The following is a 26,006-nucleotide window of genomic DNA, read 5'->3' as shown; positions in this document are numbered from 1 at the left end:
CGCACGTTTCCACACAGAAGACATTTTCGCTGAGAATCGAACAGGACAACGTCTTACTGTGAGGCGACAACACTACATAACATCCAAGATGGCTTGTAGAATGACCTCACCTGGTCACCTGACTCTAGGTTCTCACATCTCCCTTTGAAGCTGAGACAGGAATTTAGCATAGACAGCTACAATACACCCGTCTCCAGTCCTATTCAGCACTGTTGGGTAGTGATGTAACAGCTCATTCACATTTCTATTATTTTTAACCTTTGCTGTCCCATTATCCTCTATTAAAACATATATATTTAATTCAGTTACAATAATGCATTTCTTTTCATTCCACCAGGGTGCACAGCCGATACATCTTCAGCATAAGCATCTGTACAAATCAGTTTGATATACAAATGACATACAACTATTTATAAAATTCCAGCTAGCTATGTGTGTATATATATATATATATATATATATATATATATATATATATATATATATAAAATATTATACATACACACACACACACTAGGTTGTTCCTCATCCCCTTCTTACCATTATAGCATTGGGTACATGCTGTACTTTGCACTATTCTAAACTCAAAACTCAAAGGTAGTCATAACTCCCACATATTCTTTCAGCCATTTTTTTTTTTAAACTCAAGCACTTTGGCATAATTTTAAAAATATATTTTCAATTCATTTTTATATGTCTGTAGTTCTAAACTACCAACATTTTTTTCTTTTAATTTACATATTGAAATTCTGGTAAACTCAGACCAAGGATTTGTAAAACATTTTTTCCACATTCACTTAGAAACTTTTCTGGCAAACAAAAAAAACTTTTTGAAAGTCACTTCACAAAACAATTTCCTAAATGTATTAGGCCTCTAATATGTTACTTTAACAACAATATTTCACGACTAGGATTTAAAGTGCCCATCAACGGATTTTTCTTTATTTTTCATTTAATTCTTACCCCCGATCTTCTAACTGCTGGCCCCTACTCCGTTCTACTAAATTTCTCTTATTTTGTACCTGCTGCTGCTTATTATCAGTCTTAACTGCCAAACTTCCTTCATTCTGTTCTTCGGCCGATTCATTCTCCCACAGTACCTGTAGCCATCACAGAGCATATCCTTAAAACTAGCTACTCCACCAGCAGCATGTTCTCCCTCCAGCTTTCCCATTTGTCTTTTCTGCTGTTTCAGCTCCATTATTGTCACTATTCTTCTCCAATGACCTCTTGACAGCCACATTCCACTGCACTGTCTCAATTGCTCCTGGCTCCACCTCCACCCTCTTTCATCACTGACTTTACTATAGAAGTGTTGCCAGGTCTCAGGTCCACGTCACCATACTCCACAGAAAGTTTTATCTTCCACTACAGAATCCTACATACTCAGAGCAACAACTCCATCACCTTCATCTCAGAGTAATCTGAAATTCTGGCAACAGCCCTCTGGCACCAACTAGCAGTGCCAAAAAACAGGGGAATTACTCCAGTAACCCTGACTAAATTTCCATTTGTCAGTATAAATTCCACCTTGTGTCTTCCCTGCAGAGAGGTCACAGGCAAAGTGGGACTAATCCAGTTAACAAAAAAGGCCCAATAACTGGACAAAATCTAAATGTAATGCATTACTATATAGTCACTAATCTTGAAAGGTGGAATTATCATCTACATATCTCCTTACTGTGCAATGATTTCCCACATCACTGTTCAAAGATTCTGTGCTACGTAATGTGCATCTATGCCAAGAGTTTACAGGTGTCATAATCCTGCAAGAAGTAACTCAGGCCTTGGAATGAATGCAGCTCTGAGAGAAACCTATCTGGAGAGGGAAGGCTGGGAACACTGGGAATAACACTCCAACTGCAAGATGACAGGAGGCGGCTACATTAGACAAGCGCACAAGATATGCCCTCCACAGTAGATGTACTAACATACAAAAAGTAATGGTAGAGGCAAAGTACAGATGCGCAGAGTCCTACTTAACGGCAGATGTTCAAATTCCTCACCATCTCATAGACATTTTGGGTAACCTGCCAAGGTAACCCAACACTGGCCAGCTTTCAAAAGCTCAAACTCCACACTTACTCTCTACCTGCGACAGCTGATTGGCGCATTTCTTAAGAGGGAAGCATTTAACTTTCACAGGAACTGAGTATTCAGGCTATTTCACTTCCACAAAGAAGAGGAAAGAACCAGAAGCCAGAGTCACCTAACAAGATTAAATCAGTAGTCAGTCACAATACCATACAAAAAAACAAATACAACACCCAAATCAAAGAAGTTGAAACCCTCCTCAACTAAGCACAATTTGCTGGATGGAAGGCGGGTGCTGCCACCGAGGAATTCAAATATCTACTGTTACAAATCAGTAGGACTTGTACAACTGTACTATGTTCATCATTTCCACTGTCTCAGTGGCTTTTTGGGTATATTCCCAAAGTTTACCTTACCTGGGAGGCAAAAGAATAATGTTCCAGGAGCCCCTGAGGAATGGTCCTAGCAAACCCTGGTCTGGACCTTGAAAAAGGAATCTAGTTTGTAGTGCTTTGTCAAAGTAGTACCAGAGGACCAGGTTGCTGCCTCTAGAATGCTTCTGGAGTACATCCCTTTCCAATATGCCACTGGAGAGGAAAGGGCAGCAAGTCAATGAACCTTAACCTTGCATGGAAGAGCTCTGCCATGGTGAGAGTAACATAAAACAATAGCAAACATTATGCAATAACTTGCTTAGAGATAGGTTGACCCTTCTTAGCCCCCAGTATAGGAAACAACAGCTACTCAGCATTCCTAAAGGGCTTTATTCTGTCAAAGTAGTACCTGAGCTGCCTGTGCGCATATCCAGGGTAGGTAGAATCTTTTCTCCTTTCTTTTTTGGGCCACAACAAAACACTGGGAGACTGATAGCTTGATTTAAGGTAAATCCAACAGTTATTCCAGAAGTTGTTGAATCAGCGCATAAACCACAACCCTGTTCTGGTTAAAATCAGACAGGGTTGGCTCACCATGACAGCTTGCAGCTCAGAGAAATAAGTAAAACAGTCCTACAAGTAATAAACCATAAATTCGACTGACAAGCACATTCAAAGGAGACAAGGTCAATTTTTCAATAACAAAGTTGAGATCCTATGGCTTTAAAGGAGATCTTACATGTAACAAACACTCAAAACAGTTTCATCTTTTTTGTGGTCAAAGAGAGGGATCTATGGGCAGACAAATGAAAATGGCTGCAAGATTCACTTTGATAGAAACATATGACAAACCATTTCTAAGTAGCCCACACAAATATTTCAAAACCTAGAGGGATCAAACCCTTTTGAGACCTCTTGTTATTGACTAGGCACTAACTAGAAACCCTCTTCCACTTGTAAATGGAAGATTTTCTTTTCTTGTTTTCTTAAATACCTGCCGCACATCCTCATGGAACAAGCATCTAAAAGGTATTAATATAAAATCCTTCAGGCTATCAGCTGCAATTGCTGTAAGCTGGGGCAAAGCATTTGCTCCCGATGCTGTGTGAGCAGATCCAGTATGCGAGGAAGTTTGTGGCAATTGCCCTTGGCTAGTTCCATTAAAAGGGGGGGGGCTTTGCCTGGGCCAAATGAAGGTTACCAAAATGCTTTTTGACAATTCTGAGACTTTAGAAATACCTTGGAAATTATTGGAAAGGGTGGAAATGCACAGAACAACATTCCTGACCATGGGAAAGTAGTGTCCATCTCCTAAGCATGGCTACAAAGTGGACCTGAAAAAAAATTTTTTACGTTCCCCGTTTTGAAAGGAGCTGACGTATTCCCCACATTTGGATCAAGTCCTGGAAGACCTTCACGTGGAGCTCCCATTTGTAGGGGTCTTTGAGAATCTGTGTAGTATGCCACTGTGCTTTGCTCTAATAGAATGCATGAGGCCTGAGGAGACCAAGAATGCTAAAGAGATAGCACCCAGGCAATCACTGCCAACCGGCAAAGAGGGTACAACTTTATACCCCCTTATCTGTTCAGGTACCACATCATGATAGTGTGGTCTGTGACAACTAGAAGTGGATCTGGAGTCCATAAGTTTAAGTGCTTTGACATGTCTGAAGGACCCCCCCCCCAGTCTTACACTTGAACTTCCATACACAACGAATGTAGTAACCACATATAGTCTTCTTTTCTACTTCCTATGTATCGTTTTATATGTATTCTGTCATAATTCTTCCCGAACTGTCATCCCTACCCTTGCTTCCCTACATTCCTCCCCTTATACTACACAAAATGGGGGTCTATCCCTACCGATATATTCCCTCATCTTCCACCTCCCTATTTTTCTGTTAACCTTCTGCGCTTCCCCTTGCCTACTCTTCCCTGTTAACATGTGATCCTTCTGCAGCTCTCCTTGCCTGCTCTTCCACTTTATAGAGTACCCTTCTGTGTTTCACTTATCTTTTCATTCCCATTTTCCTGCTTTACTAGCCACCTCTTTTTCCACCCAAGTATAATAAATAATTTGTGTCCCTCAACTGACAGCTTCACATTAAAGTGGTCATACAGTGGGTTTATTTGCATACCAGAGCTACTGTGTCAAGGTTTGCGCAACATGTCAGAGAAGTTGCGCACTACTAGATCAAGGCCACACTTTTTTGTTTACACAGTAAGTTCACAAAATTAAAGCAGACTTTTGACTTTCACATGTGTGCAAATCTTACATGTCTGTGAAAGACTTATTTTGCATACTTTCATTTATACAGTTACCAATCTAACCAGTTTGATTAGGCAGGTTTTAATAAATTGCATATACGCACAAGAAAAACAGCAATGTTTTGTTCAAACTGCATTTACATTCTACGTAGCATTGCTGTTCACCAATTCCAGTTGAACACTTATTCCATGCCAACTTCACTCCTTTATGATAAGCCAATTGCCCAGATACACCAACTACACCACTGTAAAACCAAAAGCAAGAAGAAAATTATTCAGCAGCATTCTACAGCTAGGGATGAAATTTATTCTAACAAAATGACAACAGCACAAGAAAAACTATTTTGTACAATTCAGAGTGGCACAGACTGAAAATACCACAATGTTTAAAATTTACTCAGAATGAAAAATCCAGCCTGGGCACGATTCATACTTCTGACCTACTTTCTACTTTTACAGCTAGAGTGCATTTTTATTTATTTTGCTGACTGGGGAAAAAAAAAAGTGAATCTTCCACCTTCTGAGTGGACCACAGACACTCAAGATTTCTCTACCCATCCAATGCTGCCGAGTTGTATATAACCATCAGCAAATCCATGAAAGGCCACTGCTGTCCACAAAATTTACTAGACAAGCATTCAATACTTAAAATTAAATTTGACACCACTACCTAATAATCATCATCCCTTGTGCTGGCAGTCAGGCCCATTTATTCCACTCTGGGCAATGGTTATACTAATAGCATATAGGCATTTGCTTTAAAGTAGTAATATAACTGCGAGTTATGTTAGCAATAATGGTGCGCTGAGTCTGTGGTACAATTGGAGGTGCGTGAGCTGTAGGGTTACATTCAGAGTTACAAATGGGGTTTTAGGGGTACAGCTGGGAAACAGTGTTAGGATTAATATTAATACACTAAAATGTCATCAATAAGTCAACTGGAATTTTAGGAAACAAGATATGCAACTGATTCTATAGCACTATGAGCAATAGTCAGACTCTGAAGATAGTCATACACTGAAATGGCATTAATTACTTAAGGCAAGAGGGCATTTTAGGAAAAAAAGATATGCAAGTGACTCTAGATCACTTTTTGCAATAGCCAGACTATGTGGGCAGTCATCAAGATTATCTTTTGGACATCCATTTCACTTGCCCCATGACAGCCAAACATTACTAGAATTCCAAAACACCACTCCAATGACTCAAGCTTACTTATGAACATGGGTTAAAAATACACCTCTCTGTCCTTCTGCAGCATAATATATAGGTCTCAATCATCATAATATATAGGTCTCAAATCATCATCATGCACAGTCAGCTAGGCTGCCTCTTTACCAAAGAATCGGCAAACTGGCACTGGCCACTCCCACCCTCAAGTGGCTCTTCCAGATTCGGGGGGGGCTTGCTGATCTTGACTAGCCTGGACTACAGAATAAGCGTTATCAATGCTGTGTTACTGTCATGGCTCAAGATTATTAGATACCTACATAACGTGAATTTAAAAACTAAACAAACAAAACGATACCAAGAACTAAAAACACTGAAAAAGGAATGCTAACCACAAAAGGTAAGTTAAATTAAAAACATGAAACAATGGGACCCTAGACTAGATGACAGTAAGGATTTATGTTATAACCTACGAGACCCCGTCCTAATTTATCGCTTGCCACCATGAAGGCTGAGTACAATCATTAACAAACCACCAATGACCTATCCAAATGTGACAGCACTGCAAAAAATAAGTGCTCCACATGCACTACATTAAAACAAACAAATAAAACATATTGATTCATTACCTAAATACACACCACGACTCAATGTGTCGTAGCGCCCGTTTATACAAGCTAAGTACTTTCTGCCGGTGAGAAAGATAGGCAGCCGCCATTTTTCTTCCCGACCGAATTCACCTTCACAGAGAAAAAGCGAACGAACTGCAAGAACGGCACAAGTTCAATAACTGCAGCGCTCCTAGCGGTCCTACACAAGAGTTCTTAAAATTAATATATACAACTGAAGTAAGAGTTGGCAGCGAATCTTCTTGCCATCGCGTAGTATGATGGGATAGTGGAAGATAGTTCATTCATGGCAGCTTCCTTCTCGGCTAGAAGTGTAGGAATGGCACACTTTAAATTTATAGGTAATGTAAAGTATTGTTTCATAACCGTGCATGCGCATTGTAAAATGTAATTTGCTCTTACTGATGGTCAAGTTTGCTACATCCATAATTAGGGATGGAAGAGTATACAAGTCACAGTTCTCTCAATCATCTATCTCCTTAATGTAGTTATTCTTTCCAGCTTGTTAACTGGTATTGTCCGACTGGGCTTTTGGTTCCTTTTTAGTTGAGTCTTGGGTGAAAAAAAAAGAATCTTAGAATCTTCACAAAAATTGATGCAATTTACACAATTTAGCTAAGGTGGTTTACAACAATGAATATGCGTTGATATAAGCATGGTTGAGTAGTATAAGAATGACATGCAAATTACAGTACAGTATATGGAAAAAAGTGCAGTTGTGAAAGTAAACGTACCATAAAAAGAAGTTATGTACCTACCATAACGTCCCATGTTAGTTGTCCTTCATCTCGCCTTCCTTCTTGCTAGATGGGTTTGGCAACCACTTTCTATAGCTTGAGAGCTCTTTACTGGCTCGAGGCTACCCCTTATCCCAGAATGCCCAGCGTCAGCTACCCAGATCTCATTTGAGATAGCTCACACTAGACATAATCATAGAAGATAATCCATTATTATTATTAAACAAGGATGTACAGTAAAGTGTCATGGTTTGCTTTTGAAGTAACTAATAACAAAACAAGTTAGCCAGTGAAACCATTGAAAAAGCTCCTCTCAAACCTCGAGGAAGGGGGAAGGAGGGAGGGACGCAAGAAGGAAGGCAAGATGAAGGACAACTAACATGGAACGTTATGGTAGGTACATAACTTCTTTATGTTAAGTTGTCCAATCTCGCCTTTGTTCTTGCTGGATGGGACAGCGTCCCTAGCACCTCAATCCTGGGTGGCTCATTGGAACAGACTCTTCAGAACCGTGGAACCAAAGGAAGCCCTGCCCCGGGAGACCACATCTACTTTGTAATGAGAAATAAATGTATGAGGATCTGCCCAAGTAGCTGCTGCACAAATTGAATCTATGGGCAATCTAGACTGAAATGCTACCGAAGTAGCTACTGACCTGATTGAATTACCTTTGGGTTTTGCTGGAAGATCTTTTTGTCACAAATGGTAGGTATGGGCAATGGTGTCTGATAACCATTTTGACAAGGTTACTTTAGAAACTGGAAGGCCTTGTTTGTTGTTAGCAAATGAAGAAAGGAACAACTGATCTGATTTTCTCATCTCTTTAGTTCTATGGAGATAGAAACGCAGTTGTCTTTGCACATCCAGTTGGTGTAATCTGTATTCTGCCTTGCTGGAATGATTAGGGAAAAAGACAGAAAGTTCAGTGGATTGATTCAAACTGTGTTCTGAACAAACTTTAGGTAGAAAAGATGGGTTGGTTCACAGAGAACCTCTGTCTTTGTGAAAAACTAGGTATGGAGGGCGAACACATAGTGCATGAAGTTCTGAAACACGTCTGGCAGAAGTAATAGCAACTAGGAAGAGAGTTTTCCAAGAGAGAAATTTCAAAGAACATGATGCTGCTGGTTCAAAGGGTGGCAGTATCAAGGAGGCCAGAACCAAATTGAGATCCCAAGGTGGAAGGGGTTCTTTCACTGGGAGTCTAAGTAGAGATGTACCTCTCATGAAGGCATTACAGAGTTTGTGAGACATTATGCTTGAGTTAGAAACTCCAATATGAAGATTTGAAATGGCAGCTAGTTGTACTCTGATGGTAGCAGCAGCTGCACCAGATTGAAACAGTTCTGCTAAGAAATCCAAAATCTCGTGTACAGGAGCTGTACAATGATCTAAATTCCTGGATTCTGCCTAGTAAGAGAATATTTTCCATTTGCTAGCATAAACTTTCCTTGTAGTTGTCTTATGGGAGGAAACAATAATATCACGCACTGCTGGGGAAATATTGGGGAGCCTGGCTAAGATTGGAAGTGGAGTAACCAAGCTGTGAGCTTGAGAGATTGGAGGGATTGCTGTAGCCCGCCTGATTGATGAATCAAGAGGTCCGGTACTGTGTCCAGAATCCAAGGCTGGGCTAGAATGTGGGGGTGAAGGAACGAAAACCAGATCTGTCGAGGCCAGTAGGGGGCAATGAGGATCATCTTGCAACCCAATGATTTTGCTTTCTGAATGACTTTTGGAATTAGTGGGAAGGGGGGAAATGCATAAAGGAGTCCCTGAGGCCAATCATGGACTAGATCGTCCCTGGTTGTCTGACCTGGAGGAGGAACAAGGGAGAACTAGCTGCTGCATTTGTTGTTGAGGGGAGAGGCAAAGAGATTGCAGCAAGGCTGGTCCCATTTGCAGAAAATAAGATCCACAATTTCCTGTTTCAGAGACCACTCGTGAGGCATGAGGATAGCTCTGCTGAGCCTGTCTGCTATTACGTTGGATGTCCCAGGGATATGCGTTGCTGTCAGAAAATGTTGGGAGGAAATCGCCCATTGCCACAGTCTGAGGGCCTCTCGGCACAAAGGGTAAGACCTGGTTCCACCCTGTTTGTTGATGTACCAAACCACTGACATATTGTCCGTCTGTATTGCAATAGTCCCGGCAGGGAGAGAGTCTTGAAGAGCTTGCAATGCTAGGAGTACCGCTCTCATCTCCAGGACATTGATGTGCAAGTGGTACTTGTGATGTTGCCAAGTGCCTTGGATTGTCTTCCCTAGATAATGCCCCGCCACCCTATCAGGGAAGCGTCTGTGGTCACTGTGGCAACCAAGTGGGATTCCATGAAAGGTCTGTCCTGAGTCACTATTGGGGAGACCATCTACCAGGAAAGTTGTCTTTTGCAAGATTCCGTAATTAGCACCATGTGAGACATGGGTAATTCCTGGAAGGACCATTGTCTGAAAAGAAGCCACTGAAGGATTCTCATGTGAAAGCGTGCTAAGGGAACTAGAAGAATGGCTGCTGCCATAGACCCTAGAGCTTGAAGAACATATTTGACTTGAATTCTTTTGCTCCTCAGGAGAAGTGACACCTGTTGTCGAATAATGGAAACTCTTTCCTGAGGCACTTTTACAATCATTTTTCTTGTGTCTAGCTCTACTCCTATGTATGTAATAGATTGACAGGGCAACAAGGCAGATTTTGTGAAGTTTATTGTGATGCCTAGTTGAGCACAGAATGTGATGGTATAATCTCGTGCCTCTGTAAGTTGTTGCTTGGTGGTAGCAGTGAGGAGCCAGTCGTCCAGATAGGGAAACACCTGGAATCCTAGGCATCTCAGGTGAGTCATAATTACTTCCATGCATTTGGTGAACACCATGGGGGTTGTGGTGAGACCAAAGGGCAGAGCTCTGAATTGGTAATGACTGGCCCCTAGCTGGAAACGTAATAATCCCCTGGACCATCTGTCCATTTTATATGATGGTACCCATCCTGAAGATCTATGGAGCACATCCAATTGTCCTGACCCAGAAAGGGGAGAATGGAATGCAGTGTTACCATCTGGAACTTTTCTTTTTGTACGGATTTGTTTAACCTGCTGAGATCCAGAATTGGTCTTCAGTCCCCTGTCTTTTTGGGCACTAAAAAGAATCTTGAATAAGTTCCGGATCCTACTTGGTCTGCGGGGACTTCCTGGATGGCTGTTTTTTTCTAGCAGTCTTGAACTTCTGTGACTGCCTTATCCCTTAGATTGGGTGGAACATCTGGGATAGATTTTTCTGAAACAAGAGGGGGTTGATGGAAGGGAATCTTGTAACTTCTGGATATGATGGATAGTACCCATCTGTCTTTCGTAATATTTTGCCAGGCGATTGGGTACAATGAAAGCCTTCCCCCCGACTGCCTCCAGAGTTGAGCGGTCAGGCATCCCTTCAGGGATGTTGATTGGGTTTGGAAGAGAACGTATCTCTGTCACCCTGATTTTGCGGACTCCCTGTGCACGAGGGCAGCGTCTGTCATTATTATTTCCCCCTCTGCCCCTGGGGGAAAATTCACCATGTGCATCCGGCAAGGGTCCTTGGGATTTTCGAAACCACATCTTTCCACCCTTTTGACACTTTGGGTATGGTCTGGTAGGAGTGGAAAAACAGACTCCCACATCAGGGAGCATCTTGCCTTCCTGCTGTCACCTGGTAAGCGTGTCTTTCACCTGAGGCCCAAAGAGCCATCAAAAGGGGTATTTGTGAAGGACGCTCTGAAAACTGACACAGCTGCAGCCAAGAATATCTCCTAAGGGCCACTCCTGTTCCTGCAGCTCTGCTCGCTCCATCGGCTGCATATGAAATAAGCCTCATGGAGGAGTTGACTACTGAATTTAAAGTCGCCAGCTAGGATAGTTACCTTGGCTGAAGCTCCCTCAGCTGTGGGATCTTGTAGGGTGTCTCCAAGCTCTTTTAGGAGATCCCTCTGAAGCATAGTAAAATGGGAAAGATAGTTCAGGGACCTAAGGGAGAAGGTCGCTGATGAAAACATTTGCTTCCCATATCTGTCCATCGTATGAGAGTCTTTATTCAGTGGATGGACAGATGAGGTTTCAGCAAACTCTCTCTTTGTGGCGGCTGCTACCACCATGGCATCAACTGAGACACCTTTAGTTAAGAATTGTTTGTCTTGGGGAGCTGTGATAAATTTATTGGGTCTCTTCAGGACAGGTTCCATGGAATCTGGAAATGACCTAGCCTTTTGAGACACTACAGACATGAGTGAATCAAAAGGCGGAGACACCCAGGAGGTGGAAGGTCGGGAACCAGATGAGTCCAGGTATACAGACTCGTCCTCGGATGGGGCTAGGGAAGTCCAGCTACGCCTCTGCCTAAGAATCTCGAGGATGTCCAAAAAGGAAACATCTTCAGAGGGGGACCTTGGGGACCCCTCCGATTCATCCTGGTCTGTATCTGAGGTGACAGACTCAGGGGAGTTTTGGTGCTTCCTCTTGCCTTTTTCTTCCAGAAAGCCTGCTCAGAATGCTCTGCGGAGGTTTCAGAAGAAGAGGGTTCACCCAATGGGGTGTCCTGGGGCATAGGTTCCCTATGCTTTGGGGCTGGAGGAGGAGCAGAGGTTGTCACAGGCACCGAGGGGGACGGAGCCGATGGGACCGATAGTGGGGCCGTCTGTGGGGACAGCACTCTCCGCATGACCTCGAAGGCGTCATGGTCTCGACACAAAGAGGGCTTCGGCTCCGAAGAGACAGGAATCCCACTCTGCACCGAGGGCGACGGCTCCGAGGCCGATGTGGGAGCTGAGCTCAACTGAGCTGACACTCCGAGAGGGAGAGCGGGGTCGGACAAGGGTCCGATGCCACCTACCCCGTCGGAGCTGACAAGAGAGCTTCGGTGCCCAGACACCTCGATGGGAGGAAGAATTGAGGTAATCGGAGCCAACGTCGGAGCCGAAGAGGATGTCATCGGAGCCAAAGGAACTACTATCGGAGTGTCCATGGACTCTGGCTCTGAACTAAGCATAGTCTGAGGAGGAATCTAAATCAAAGCGGATGGAGTCGAAGCCTGTTGAGGCGGGCTCTAAAGCATTTTTGCAAGGGCATGTGACTTCAGCAACCTACTGACCACTCTCTCCACATCCTGATCTGATAACCTCGAGGACTGAGAGGAGTGGGAAGATGAGCGATGACTGGCTTTACTCTGAAGTAAGGGTGATTGAGGCACAGAGCAAATTGGCTCCAATGAAGGATACCTAGCTCGTTTGTGGCTCCAAGATGGCTCCGAAGTAACAGTTGGAGCCAACAGAGGAGTAGTCTTGTCGGTGCTAGAGGGCACCAAACATGGAGCCGACTGCTTGACTGGTTTCAAAGATTTCACTGGCTGAGATGCTTTAGCCGTAGAATGCTGTTTTAACAATCCACGGAGGATTAGCTTGTTTTTCTGCTACTGCAGGACCCTTGGACTAAAGGCGTGACAAATAGAGCAAGAGTCCTACAGGTGCAGAGCCCCCAAGCAGTAAACACAACTAGTGTGCCCATCTGTCAGAGACATCTTCTGACAGCATGAGTCACACTTTTTAAAACATGAGGTTTTAACTTCCTTAGACATTTTGAAGTACCACAAAAAGACACACTACAGTAATAAACTAAACATTAATAGAGACCTTAAAGGAAAGGCTCTAACTTAAATGGCTGTCCTTAAAGGGGGGGTGGGAATAGTGAAGAACTCTCTAACTTAAACGAGTTCAGGGAACAACAGAAGGCCTAGCGACTAAGGGGCGACAGACAACACAGCACAAAAACACAACAAAGGATGCGATAAGGGGTTTACAACTAAAGAAACTTACAAACTACTACAACCGAGAAAAAATATATACATTTTTCAAGTAAAATATTTGACTTTAAATAGAGAAAAAAGTTATACTAAGCCTAAGCCAGTATTGAGGCAACCTCACAGCTAAAGCGGCAAACGAGATCTGGGTAGCTGACGCTGGGCATTCTGGGATAAGGGGTAGCCTTGAGCCAGTAAAGAGCTCTTGAGCTATAGAAAGTGGCCGAGTCGGAGCCAAGGATCGGCTCCGAATCCATCCAGCAAGAACAAAGGCGAGATTGGACAACTTAACATCAGTAGCTATTCGAATGATCACTGCTGTGGGCACCCCTTTTCTTGTGTGAGCTTAGCTATATGGGCTTTGTGCTGCAAAGGATATAACAGCCAACCAGTTTCCAAAGCTTCTGGGCACCTTCCATGTGCCCAAACTGTCAGGTAGCTCGAGCTGAGCTGACTAAAAACAAGTCTGGGTACCAAGCTCTTCAGAGCTTTCCTGCAAACAGGGAGGCTTAGCCCTGAAAAGACAATGCTGCGAAGAACAAAAAATAACTACATCCTACAAAAAAAAGGGGGGGGGGGAGGGACTACTGCAGCAGTATTCATTCAAACATCTATTGTTATGGTAAGTTTACTTCTATAACTGCACTATGTTCATCACATTGATTGTTACATCAGTAAGCTTAGTTATATGAGTACATTACCCTAGCTTATTACATTTGGGAGGTGAAAAGAGAAGAGTCCAGTAACCCCTGGAGAATAGTGTTTGCAAGGCTTAATCTAGACCTAGAGAAGGAATCAAGCTTATAGTGCTTTGTAAAAGTATGTGCAGAGGACCAAGTTGCTGCTTATCAAATACTTGTAGAATCCAATGCTTTCCAAAATGCCATAGATGAAGCCAAGGCCCTGGTAGAGTGGGCCTTGACCCTTCCTTTTTTTTTTTTTTTTGTGAGTGTAACAAAAGGTAATAGCGATAGACAGCTGTTTTGAAATAGTTCTCCCACAGTAATACCCAAGTTATCTGTGGACATCAAGGTATGGAGTAGAGAGAAGGTTAGTTTGGCTTAATGTAAACACTGGTACCACTTTAGGCATAAAAGAAGGATTAGTTCTTGAAGAATCCCTGTTCCTGAGAAAAATAAGGTAGGGGTGACTTACCATAAGAGCTTGCTACTCAGATACTCTTCTTGCAGAGGTCAGAGCAGTAAGCAAAACTGTTTTCCATGTTAATAACCTTAAGTCAGCCAGTGGTATTGTCTGTAACAACTTGAAGAGGTCCTGGGACCAAAGATGATTCAGAGAGTTGAGTGCCTTGATAATGGCAAAGATCTCTTTTACATCTGTATGCTTGTGTCTGTTTGGTGTCCCACGCACCTTGCACTTTTATCTTTTCTGACACTGCTCCCCAAATAAAGTCTGAGTTATCTGTGGTGATTGACTGGTTTGGAACAGGGAAGGAGAAGGAAAGATCTGGCTTTAGGGATATCTGTTGTCTCTATCAAGTTATTTGTCTTGTGACAAACCCCAGCACTGGGATTGGAAAACATAAAGGATGTTGGTGCTGTGACCAGAAAGCCTTCAGATACCACTGTATCTTTCTCATGTGGAGTTTGCCAGGGGTATTGTGAAAGTCATACAAGCAATGAGACCCACAATCCTGAGGTATTCCCTCATAGTGACCAAAGTCCAACTGGAAAACCCTAGAAATAGATCTAGATATAGGCCTATATTTCATATGAAAGAAAAGCTATTTGATCTGTGGTGTCTAGTTGACATCCCAGAAACACAGTCCTGTGAGAAGGAGACAAGAAAGACTTTTGAATGTTCTTTTGGAAACCAGCTTGTGTAAGAGATCTCACCCAAGACAAAGAGAGAGATTCCTGATACCTTTGGGGGTGAAGAAACCCTGCAAAGATATGAAAAGTCATCTAAATATGGAAAATGTGATTACCTTGTAGCCTGCAAGGAGCTATAACTAGAGATAGGCACTTTTGGTGCAGTGGATAGCCCAAAGGGTAGGGCAGAGAAAAAATAATATGATCCGGATGCACAAAACCTTAAGAAACACCTGAAATCTGGATGACTAGGAATGTGATGCTAAGCATCTTTTAAATCTAGTGTTACCAGTAAACATGAATAAGGAAGAAGAGGTAACAGGTTGTGAAGTGACATCCTTTTGAATTTGAGCGCGATCACAAACAGGTGCAGGGAAGAAAGATCTAGAACTGGTCTCCAAACATTTTCTGTCTTTGGCACTAAAATATCCTTGAATAAAGCCCACGTGGGAAGGGAGAACTGATTTTATCACTCTGTGGGACAGCGTGTGATAAAGGACAGATAGAAATAAGAATCTGTTGTGCAGGATGAGGAATTAGTCCCTGGAAAGGAGGAATTTCCTCCCATTGCCATCTGTAATCTTGATGAATGATCTTCAGAGCCCATTTGTCTGAAACCTGCCTGTTGCCAATGAGAAAAGTGGAGATTCAGACTTTCTGGAAGACAAAAATGAGTGCCAGTGTAGAAGGGGGAACAAAGTCTCTTAAATAGTTATTCTGACTTACTTATTTTTATTTAACATTTGTTAAACGGGAAAGTCCGACTTGGAACGAGCCATTTTTCAGTGGAGGCCCGGGGAGAAATGCTCCAAACACATGTCCTTGTAACGTGGGAGGAAACTGGAGCACCCGGAGGAAACCCACACAAACGCAGGGAGGACATGCAGATTCCACACAGCAGGCACCCCAGCTGAGAATCAAACCGGAGAACCTCTTGCTGTGCGGTGACAACTCTACCGCTGCATCACTGCTCCATCCAATATTAAACTGTCATTTGTTTTGGGAGTTTCCTGAATTCTTGGAACTTCCTTGCCATTTCTTTTTAAACATTTGTTCACCTGCATCTTGTTGAGACTGTTGGATTTGGATGAGGAGTTAGAAAATCCCATGAAAAATTTGGAAAAGTAGGCCTGAAACATCTTGGAGATTCCCTTCATTAGCTTATGTATTTCGTCACACTTTTTGATCATCTCTGCAGCAGAGGGGGCCAAAAACTAATCCTTTAGCCAAAGGGAAAGATTTAACTCTCATTGTTAACATCATTTGGGAGGTTCTGCAAATGCATCCATGCAAACCTGTTCAGAACAGTACCAGTGGCCATAGCCCTTGAATCATACACACGCTGTATACAATGAGTAGTGACTTGAACAATAGAAAAATTAAATTATTTAAATCGAGTTTTTTCCTCACAAGAAGAAACTGCAGACAAAACATTCCTAATACTTTCACAGTTAGTCAGGACAAATCTTATCATATGAGCCTGACAATTCAAAGTTCTGAAAATCAAAGTTGAAGAAGCATACACATTCTTTCCATCCTTATCAAAAATGTAGGACTGGAATTAAGTATTAGCAGTGGAAAAATTAACTAAAGCTGTAGCAGCCTGGTCATATTTGGGAAGAGTGTATAAAGACTTAAAAGTCTGAGGAACTTTATACATCATGTCAGCCTTTTTAGGATCAGCTGTCTGACTGTCAGAAAAATTGTAGGAACCGAAAAAAGACACCAATGAAGACCACATATAAAAGCGCTTAACAAATAAAAGAACTTCTGTGGTCTTCCTTTTGTGTCTTTTTATGGATGATTGTTATTGGATTTGTATATTTATATCCTACCTTGTTCTAAAGTTTTTTGAGTTGAAAAATTGTAGTCAGTCACCCACACATCTTCCAAGGCAGACAAAACTGGAGGAATGGGTGCAGGTTCAGGAAATTCCTTCTGTAGCAGCTCATAATATTGTCTGATGGACTGAGAAATCTCAGTGTTCTTCTACTGAAAACATGGGCACATTCTAGAAATAGTCTCAGAGGAAGAGAAATCCCCTGTGATGCCCGTGCCCTGGCCCAGCAATCAAGGAGCCTCAATCCTCACCACTAACACCAGAGAGGGCATCTCATATATGAGGAAAGGATAACAAATACACACAGTAAAGTGCAATTTCCCTTAAGAGCACACAGAGATCACAGTCAGTCCTGGGCTGGTCGCTCCATTGCTCCCCAGGTCCCCAATAAGACGTCCCACTGGCACAGCTATATGGTCCAGATCTCAGCCTAGTGGGCAAGCTAAAATCTCCAGCACCCTCTCTGTCCAACCAGTGCTTCATGTTCCCACCCAAGTAGCTGACACACACACTTTGAGAAGAGTTTACACAACCACACAGACACTTCTGGGGAAGGCTGGCACAGGTTCACCAGCTGTGCCCCTTTTACCCAGACTATACGGTAGTACCAGCTGTCACCACCCACTAATAATTATCAGCTACTCAAAGGCCCTTAAAAGGGTGTCCAATTATTACTGTTCAATATTATTATCCTATTGGTAGTATAACCCAGGGCTAAAGCTATTAGAGTGGCTTTGTACAGTTTTACCAAAGGCATGCAAGTACTCTTAAGAGCTTAAATTATCTCTACACAAACCAGCCACAGTTAAAAGGTTTTAAAATATTTAATAATAAATAATTAAAACCACAAAACAATACTTTCTACTATACAGTGCTAGTCAAGAGAGTTCAGAGATCACACAGAAATACTTAACATAATTCAGTAGTACAGTGCTGACATCACAGGAAAACACTTAGTCTAATCTTTTGAGTTCCTAGCTATTTGTAAAAGAAAACACAAGTCTATGATAACTTACATATGAGCAAGACAGTGCTGTGAGTTGGATTATCAAGACAAAAATGTTTAATGCCTTCTGATTCTCTCTGTTTAAACTGCTATTGCAGTTCTGATAAATATTACATCATTTTTTACACTTTCCTTGTGTTTCCAGGCTGACAGATACTACATTCTTTTGTTATCTTGCAGCTGTGGGAAACTATATCAATAAAAGACATTCCACATGTAAACTCTAGTCATTATTCCTTAAGTTACAACAATAGGCAGGAAGCCTTCATCTAGCCTGCCCGGAGCCGAATTATAAACATCAAAGACAGTCATGAAATAATTTGAACTTCAAAGGACATACAAGAAATGCTTGACTTAGCTTTCTTTACAAGCAGAGGGCAATATTGCTACATTGTTTTAAGTTCAACATTTCACAGCATATTCTTGCATTTAAGAAAACAAGCTTGTATTTCAACATTTATATTTACAAATGACAGAATTATCTGCACAATTATATCCGGCTAGGCTGGCAGCCTTCACATCCCCACAGGGGGAAATCAGAAAACTGAGCTTAGGTCTGAATCAGAAATCTGAAGAGAAAACCCTGTATCTGTTTCTCTCCTCCTGTCCAAATGTATACTCTTGAATCTCTTCAGGAAAGGAAATATCTCTCTTATCAGAAACTACCTTACAAGAAGGATCAATAGCCTGAAGTAAACCATGAGCAAGGCCCAGTAAACTACTCCTGTCTACGGTAATTTGAGGAGGAGTAGATACATGTTTTGTTTTCTGCTTCTTTTTAACAAGAACACTGGGATCATGAGTGTTATTAGTGGCAACAATAGCTTCCCCAGAGATGGTCACAAAATTCTTACAAAACAAGGGAAGCCTTCCCTGTTCTCTGTCCCAGGACTGACACTAGTATCTCTCCCTTGCCCACTGAGAGGACTCCAACAGCTGTAGAGGACGTAGCAAACCCCCGGACCATAGTGTCTGTAGGTGCTACACCAGAGAGATTTAGGGTAAAATGTGAGTGGTCTGAGGTACAACAAATGGCTACAGCAGAGTCATCCACCTCCGGATGAGAGAAATTTCTGTCCTGCTGTGGTAGCAAAGGCTGTTTACTTAACCTTTTCTTTCTGCAACTGGAAGAAGGACTGACTATGGGAACAGACAGTTTGTTTCATGGTGAAGTAAAAAATTATTCCTCTTTCCCAGGGAAAACAAGCAGCAAATGCCAGTAAAAATAAAAAGTCACTTTTCCCAAATACAGTATAAAGCACTATGCCATTCCCCATAAGAAAATAGACACAATTTTCTTCACAGAAAAAACGTTTTTCAATTACTTTCAAAACAACTTTTAAACTGACAGGAGAAAGAGTACTTCTGTTTATATGTACAGGACAGTCTCATGACAGTCTATTAAAACAAAAACTGTGACCTTTAAAGTACCTTTCCTGAAGAGGAAAGTACAAGTAATAAGCACAATTTTAACTGGAAGGTTTTCCCCAATGTGAGCTTATCTACCCAGCAAAGGAACAACACAAGCTGACCATCAATCTTCGAAAACCTCAGAGGAGCATACTCTTTGGCTTGTGCCCAGACTTGTCTTTCAGTCAGCTCAGCTCAAGCAGCCTAACATTTTGGATTTGTAGAAGGCACCCTGAATCGTTGGAAGGTAGCCTTCTTTTATATCCTTGGCAGGATATAACCCCTAAAGCTAATGCTACTGCAGCAGTGATCAATATGATGAACATAGATAGCACTCAACTCATTAAAAATATATACAAAACCAAGTTTATCGTTTACTAGTACAAAAGAGGGAAGTACTGAGATTGTAGTGGGAGGTGGTGAAAAGGTTGTGGGTTATAGGTGAAGAATAGATTATTAGATGGTCTAGAAATAAGCATAGCTTATGTAAGTAGTATAAGTAAAATGGATAAAGAGAAGAAAAAGTATAAAACTATGATGAGGTGTATAATAGAGTTAAGAATGTTCAATGGTTAAAGAAGTAAGGGATAGTTTTAAGGTTATACAGCCAGAGTAGTTAACATTGTGGCAGTTCCAGTTGCTAGTTGCCTTCATTTTAGTTTGTTGGTAGAGCTTAAAGTGAGTGTCATTGGTTATGTCCAGTGGAATGGACTTCTGCATTTTTGAAACTTAAACTTGGTAGATAGTCTTCATGCTAATTATTCATTTTTGTGACTTAAACCTGATTATTTTGACTGGGAACTAAGGGATCTAGTAAAGTTGTGATTCAAATTAGGTTGTTTAATGTTGGTTAGCTCCCTGTCTTGTAGGGAATGTTGTATACTGTTTTTAATTATTATAATAGCATTTACTAAGTGTTCAATGTGTATTATTATCATCTTGGAGCTTTTCTCCCCGAGCCTCCGCTGAAAATACACATGTATCCAGTTGGACTATCCCAGTCAACAAATGTAAATAAATAATATAGTTAGATTTTTTTTTTTAATTCTAGCCAGTTCATTTTCTGTCTAACTTTACTTTGGTGTGTTTTGCATGAAAATTTTGAAGTAAATTTTGCATTGTTCTTACAGCACCTCTCAAGTTAAAGTAGCTATGTCTTTTAGAAGTTGGAAATAATTGAGGAGTAAAGCATTAGCCACTCCCCATTACATTGATAACTGCCAAACTTTCTGTAAGAAATATCAAAGTTTGTATTGTTCAGATATGAACTTGCATTGTTTTTCTCTCCAAAGACGCCAGATGGCAATGTTTTCAGAGTCAAAGAATTATATGAGCATAATGCAGTATGTAGTCCTCCACTGACTACTTATTTAAAACAGGGGTTATTAGTCTTGTAGTTTGTCATTTATTTAAAATTATTTCCAGTCATTATGCATTGTATGGTACAGCAGTTCTGTTACAATCACTTTCCTAATGTATTCTTTACTTTCAGTGAGTTTGTTTTCTAACCGTTATATCTTTGTATACCATTGCACTTCTTAAAATTGAATGTTTATGTTCATGCACTTTGTATTTGTTTGTTATAGAATTCCCAGGATGAGTCTGAAAATGGTCCATTGAGATCAATGCTCTAATCTTATTAACAAACTGAAGTAAATAAATACCTGTGAAGTAGCAGCTTTTGAATATTGGTAAGAAAATATGAATTCATACGGTGGGGTTTAGACTTTTATACCAGTCCCAGTTTTTCGTATGCCTTAGCAATCTAATCTATTTCAGGTCAAAAACTCTTGCTAATCTCTTCAAACTTCTGTTACATATCCCTGCCATTGACTGATCACCTATACTCAGCCTTGGCAGCACAACTCACATAATGCCTTTTATCACTGCAGAGTACCTACGTCCTTCGTCACCAGGCTCTTCAAACACACCAAAACTGATTGACGTATCAAAGAGCTAAACACCCTAATGCATAGCACAACTGAAAAGAAAACTCCACACCCCAAAGTAGAAATCACTATACCTCCCCACTTAATATTACCAAATAAGTAATTCATGGTTGGAAATTCAAGGGTCTGATTTCAAAACAAACTTGCTCTCTGAACTCCCACAAAAGATTCCAGTAATAAAAACCTCACAGGTAGAACCCCAACTAAAAATCACTCCACAAACAGCAACATTCCTTCACAGTCTGGCAAACTGTCACTTGTCGACTTTCTAAAGAATTTACCAACCTCCCTTTCCCCTCCAAACATCCCCAAAAATGACTCCTAGATCCCCAAAACACAGTCCACCATTTTACTTTACTAGTATAACTCCTAAGCAGATTTCTTCCTTTGTAGAACAAATCTCATATGACCCCACTCATTGCTGCTGACAGCTTCTTCTTATAGTTTTATTACTGCAAAGACTACACAGTTACTTCACTAGTTCACATCTCTAACGTTTGCCTCACAAGAAAGACCATGCCCTTAATCTGAAAATCTACACAAGTCAGGCTCATCCCAAAAGCACCAAAGCCAAAAAACACCAGCCATTTCAGACCCATCTCCATGCTGTCCTCACCAGGCAAAATCATAAAAAAGCTCATATTTAACCAACTCTCTGCACAACTGCAAAAATCGTACCTACTATCCAAAAAACAGTATGGGTTCAGGTCAAGGTGAAGCAGCACAATTGCGCTTTGGTCCTTGACTAAAGACATCCTACACAACATGGATGGAGGCAAATTAACAGGGGCTTTCTTCATAGACTTAATGTGAGCATTTAATACAGTTAACCACATCATTCTATTGTACCACCTCATTGCCATCAGTCACGGCTATACAAATCCAGCATCTCTTATCAGGAAATCAGTGTTAGCTCTGAACAGAACTCCGTGAAATGAGCAGTTGGTTCACCACCAAAAAACTCCTTCTCAACAGCAAAAAAAAAAAAGAAAAAAAAATGCATGGTATTTGGGACAAAAAAAGGCTTGCAAGATGTCCATCCACTTTCCAGATTACAGATTATTGAGACAGACAGATTTTTTACATACCTAGACATCTGGCTTGGTCAATCCCTCAACTTCCAAAATCACATAAATAAAACCATATCTAAAGTCACCATTTCACTCCTCACCCAGTAGAGCAACCATAGGAAAGGGCATTCTGCTTGCACAACTAGAATATGGCTTAGCAATATTTGCTTTCACCTCAAAACACCACCAATCTACAGACCACCTCTTGCTGTTTGTGGACAACTCCCATCACAGCGAACATGACTGCCTCACTCTTTCAAAGGTCAAACAGCTGCCAGTGCATGCCAGAGCTAACCTCCTCCTTCTAGGATCCACGCTGTACAAACTGCTGCATTAGGACAAACCATCCCTACTAGCCATGGAACTGATTGTTTCCACCCCAGCATACAACCTTAGAAGCCAGTCAACTACTGACCCTACTCTATGAACACCCAGAACAAGGCTACTCTGTGCCAACCACAGTCTGTCTATTTTGGCAAAAAAGCTATGGTAATCTCTTCCAGCAGACATCACCAACTCTTACATTTGAGCCCAGCTTAAACAGTTTTACAGGAGCAAAGTAAATGCAAATGCCTCACCGCTGACCACATCACATAAACAAATCCTAGCCAAAGATTCTCCCTGTTAGCCACCTACCTCAGTATGAGATGTGTCTAATCATTCTGTAAATCTGTATAAAGTATTCTCTATACTTGTTTTTCTTTCGGCTTTTTCCCGCTAAGGGGTCGCCACAGCGGAGCTCCGGTCCGCTAATGATTGGCAGTAGATTTTTTACGAAACGCCAAGGTGCCAGCTCGACACCCAACCTTCAACGAAGGCATGCCCATTTACGCACGCATGTCTTTCGAACGTTACCCAACCGCGGGGAGGACATGCAGACTCCACACAGAAGGCACTCCCAAGCCAAGCTGAGAATCGAATGGGAGAACCTCTTGCTGTGAGGTAACAATGCTACCGCCGTACCACCGCGGCATATACTATTTATTGTTGTTATCTTCTTTTTTGTCTCTAACACATCTACTCATTTCCCTTTAATTCTATGTCTTAACTAGTTAATAATAACAAGTATTCTTGTGGCACTATCTTGCAGTCATCACTGTTAAACGGCACTTTCAAATGATTGTACAATTATTTGTTTCATTGTGTGTTTGTTTTAGTACATATGCCTGCTGCTAGTTTTAAAGATACAACCCAGGCTGAGCCTGAAATTGGTCAATGTTGATTATGCTCTACCCTAGTAAACTGATTTAGAATAAATACAACAAAATAACCATATGGTAAATATGTTTTTCAACATTTATTTAGTGATCTGTGTAAACATCTAATAGTGTAGTATGTTTGATTTGATTGATATAGGGGTTGTTTAAAATGATATTTTGAAGTCAAAGATGTGTTTTTTGTGTTTTTATGAGAAAATATAATACATTTGGTTTGTTGGGGGTTAGCAGCAAGTGTGAGTTTTTTTTAACCATAGTTCTAGGTTTGTTCATATGAATTAGTATTTGTGGTTCTTGTAAATATTTAGCTGTAGATATTGTACAGCATATATGTGTATCCCAGTTTTGCCTTTACTGGGATACACAATAAAGAAAAAACAAATGCTTAAGTAAGATTTTTGAGCTAATAAAACAACCAGCTAAGAAATAACCAGGCAGAAGCAAACACCAATAAATACTTTGGAAATATAATTAACAAGTATATAACTCTCAGTCTATTTTATCTCTAGTCAGGGACAAAGCCATCAATAACTATGGACAGGGGCCCGAAATCAGGAGCACTTTTGAAATATGGTTGCAACTGACTTAAAAGGCTGATAGAATAAGACAACATGAATTATGCCTTTATGTAAAATAAGTCAGTAACTTTAAAAATTGTCATTTTTTACTGTAGTCCGATATGTTGTCGCAAAAATTCACCAGTTCTAAGAGGAACAGATCAAAATTGAGCCATAAATCAGAAACTTATCAAAATCATCGACAGCTGAGAGGTATATGTTACCAAATCAGTGTATAACATTTCTTAATTCTGAAAAATGTAGTAGCTTTAACAACAGTAAATATTTACCAGTTTAAGAATATGAAAAACAAAAGATAGGTTTACCTCTTTATAAACTACATGGTTTTGCTTAACTCAGCTCCTCAGTTTGCTAAACAAATTAGATCACTAGTCCACATGGATAATTTTCAGATACTGCCTGGGAACATTGGCTGGTTAAGTGGTTTGATAGTGGACAAATGGGGGAAGTACTTTTGTTTTCATTGTTATTGATAGAGGATTGTCTTCTACATCTTACGCATTTTCATACTCTTTGGTGTCATTATGCACGGATTTCTTTTGTTATTTTAATTTTTAAGTAGAACAAGTAGGATGCATCGTTACCATTGTATTTCTGTATGTCTGCACTATGTTTAGCAGCTATTGGAAAAGATTACGGATATGACCTGTTAATAGGCTTCTTCCTATTGTCCTGGGTTTGATTCCCTCAGTCTGCATTTGCCTATTTTGTGACTGGGCTAATCTCAGTAGTCTCCTGGACTGCATGCCTGTTAACTACCTAGGAACATACATACTTTTCATCTTCTTGCACTGATAAAAGTGTTTTGTTCTTAAATGTACAAAGTTTTGTAGAGGAAAGAAATGTTATGCACTGATTTGTTGAGTTGTTAATTATTTTTGTAATATACTTATTAACTTTTGATTCTTATTGGAAACCTAGACCAGGTACTTTTCTGTATGGCAATGCACAAGTAAGGCCGTACATATGGGTTTGATTATGTCCAGTCACTGTCCATATATATCTGTAGCTGTGACTAAGAGCCTCCTGTTAAGATGGTATTGTCTGAACAGAGGTTTAGTTAATGTTGTGTCCATTTTTTGGAAGGTGTTGATTCTTTGAAGAGGAACTGAAGCAGAATGGATGTCCTAACTACATATCATAACACACCTTTATTGAAGTGAAATGTCCCAGAGCCCTCCCAGGAGGACCAGCATATGTTAGTTTTCTGTCTGTTTATTTTCAGTCTCACTTCAGACTGTTTTGTCTTTCTTGCCTTGTTTGCACCTTGGGACGAATTTTGAAATGTTAGACTTTTATAGTATTGGGAGAAAAGAAAAATCTTATTTTTATTTTTGAAATTTAATTTCAGAGTACCAGAAGGGAATGATCCATTATTTTATGTATTCTGCTGCTACTCCCAAGTCTGTCACTGCTGTGCTTAGAAAAAAAAGGAAATGAGAAACGTGTTTTAAAAAGGTGTAACTCCAGTGTTATCATACTGTAGCTGTTTGATCATTGGCGCAGCTATTCTTTGTCTCTTCATCTTTTAGGAGCAGGCAGGGTCACTGTTTGCAGTCTTACATTGACTACCTGCAGAAGCTTTGAACCATATTTAATCCCCCCCCCCTCACTCTCTTTAAGAAGTCCTCCACCCTGACATAAGTCAGTTTTTAATATTGTATTCTCATTTTATAGGATTACAGCACTAGTGTTTTTGAAGTATCTTGTCATGTCAAATGGTGTCCTAGAGCAGGTACTTGAGCAGGTTGTGGTCTGTTGCTACAGCATATTTTACGACATATAGATAAACTTACAACTTTTGAAGGGCTGTATTAGCTCCAGTCATTACTTCTCCACTGCTACCAGATTTTTTTCCATTGTCAGCTTTCTTCTGAGATATACCATTGGGACTTCTACTCCCTTTGGAAATACCCAGGTAAGCACTGCACCAGAAATATCTGCTTGTGCAATGTGGCAGTAGATTTTTAAGAGCTTTGTACAGAGAGTGTTTTATAGGAGAAGACATTGCAAACACGTTTTCCCTAAAAGGGGAAGAAAGATTATAAATTTGGACTGTTGTTTAGCTATGAC

The 26,006-nt window shown here is 40.8% G+C and overlaps 2 protein-coding genes across 2 annotated transcripts in view; one reads left to right on the top strand and one right to left on the bottom strand.

The window, feature by feature from the left end:
* NDUFB9 (NADH:ubiquinone oxidoreductase subunit B9) overlaps nucleotides 1-6,659 on the bottom strand; it is a gene marked incomplete in the record, with an annotated part of 311,819 nt that extends 305,160 nt beyond the window's left edge. Inside the window, 1 exon segment of the mRNA XM_044066598.1 lies at nucleotides 6,476-6,659. Within this exon segment, the coding sequence (XP_043922533.1) occupies nucleotides 6,476-6,564 (89 nt within the window).
* A 13-nt stretch (nucleotides 6,660-6,672) lies between these two features.
* The window catches only part of LOC122797637 (putative deoxyribonuclease TATDN1), a 280,907-nt gene continuing 261,573 nt past the window's right edge, over nucleotides 6,673-26,006 (top strand). The window contains exon 1 of the mRNA XM_044066182.1: nucleotides 6,673-6,816. Within this exon, the coding sequence (XP_043922117.1) occupies nucleotides 6,762-6,816 (55 nt within the window). The 5' untranslated portion in view covers nucleotides 6,673-6,761. The remainder of the gene's footprint in view (nucleotides 6,817-26,006) is intronic.

The sequence above is a fragment of the Protopterus annectens genome, chromosome 3.part1 (assembly GCF_019279795.1).
Source record: "Protopterus annectens isolate FY-2018-M chromosome 3.part1, PAN1.0, whole genome shotgun sequence".
Lineage (NCBI taxonomy): Eukaryota > Metazoa > Chordata > Ceratodontiformes > Protopteridae > Protopterus > Protopterus annectens.
This window is presented reverse-complemented; position numbering and strand designations above follow the sequence as displayed.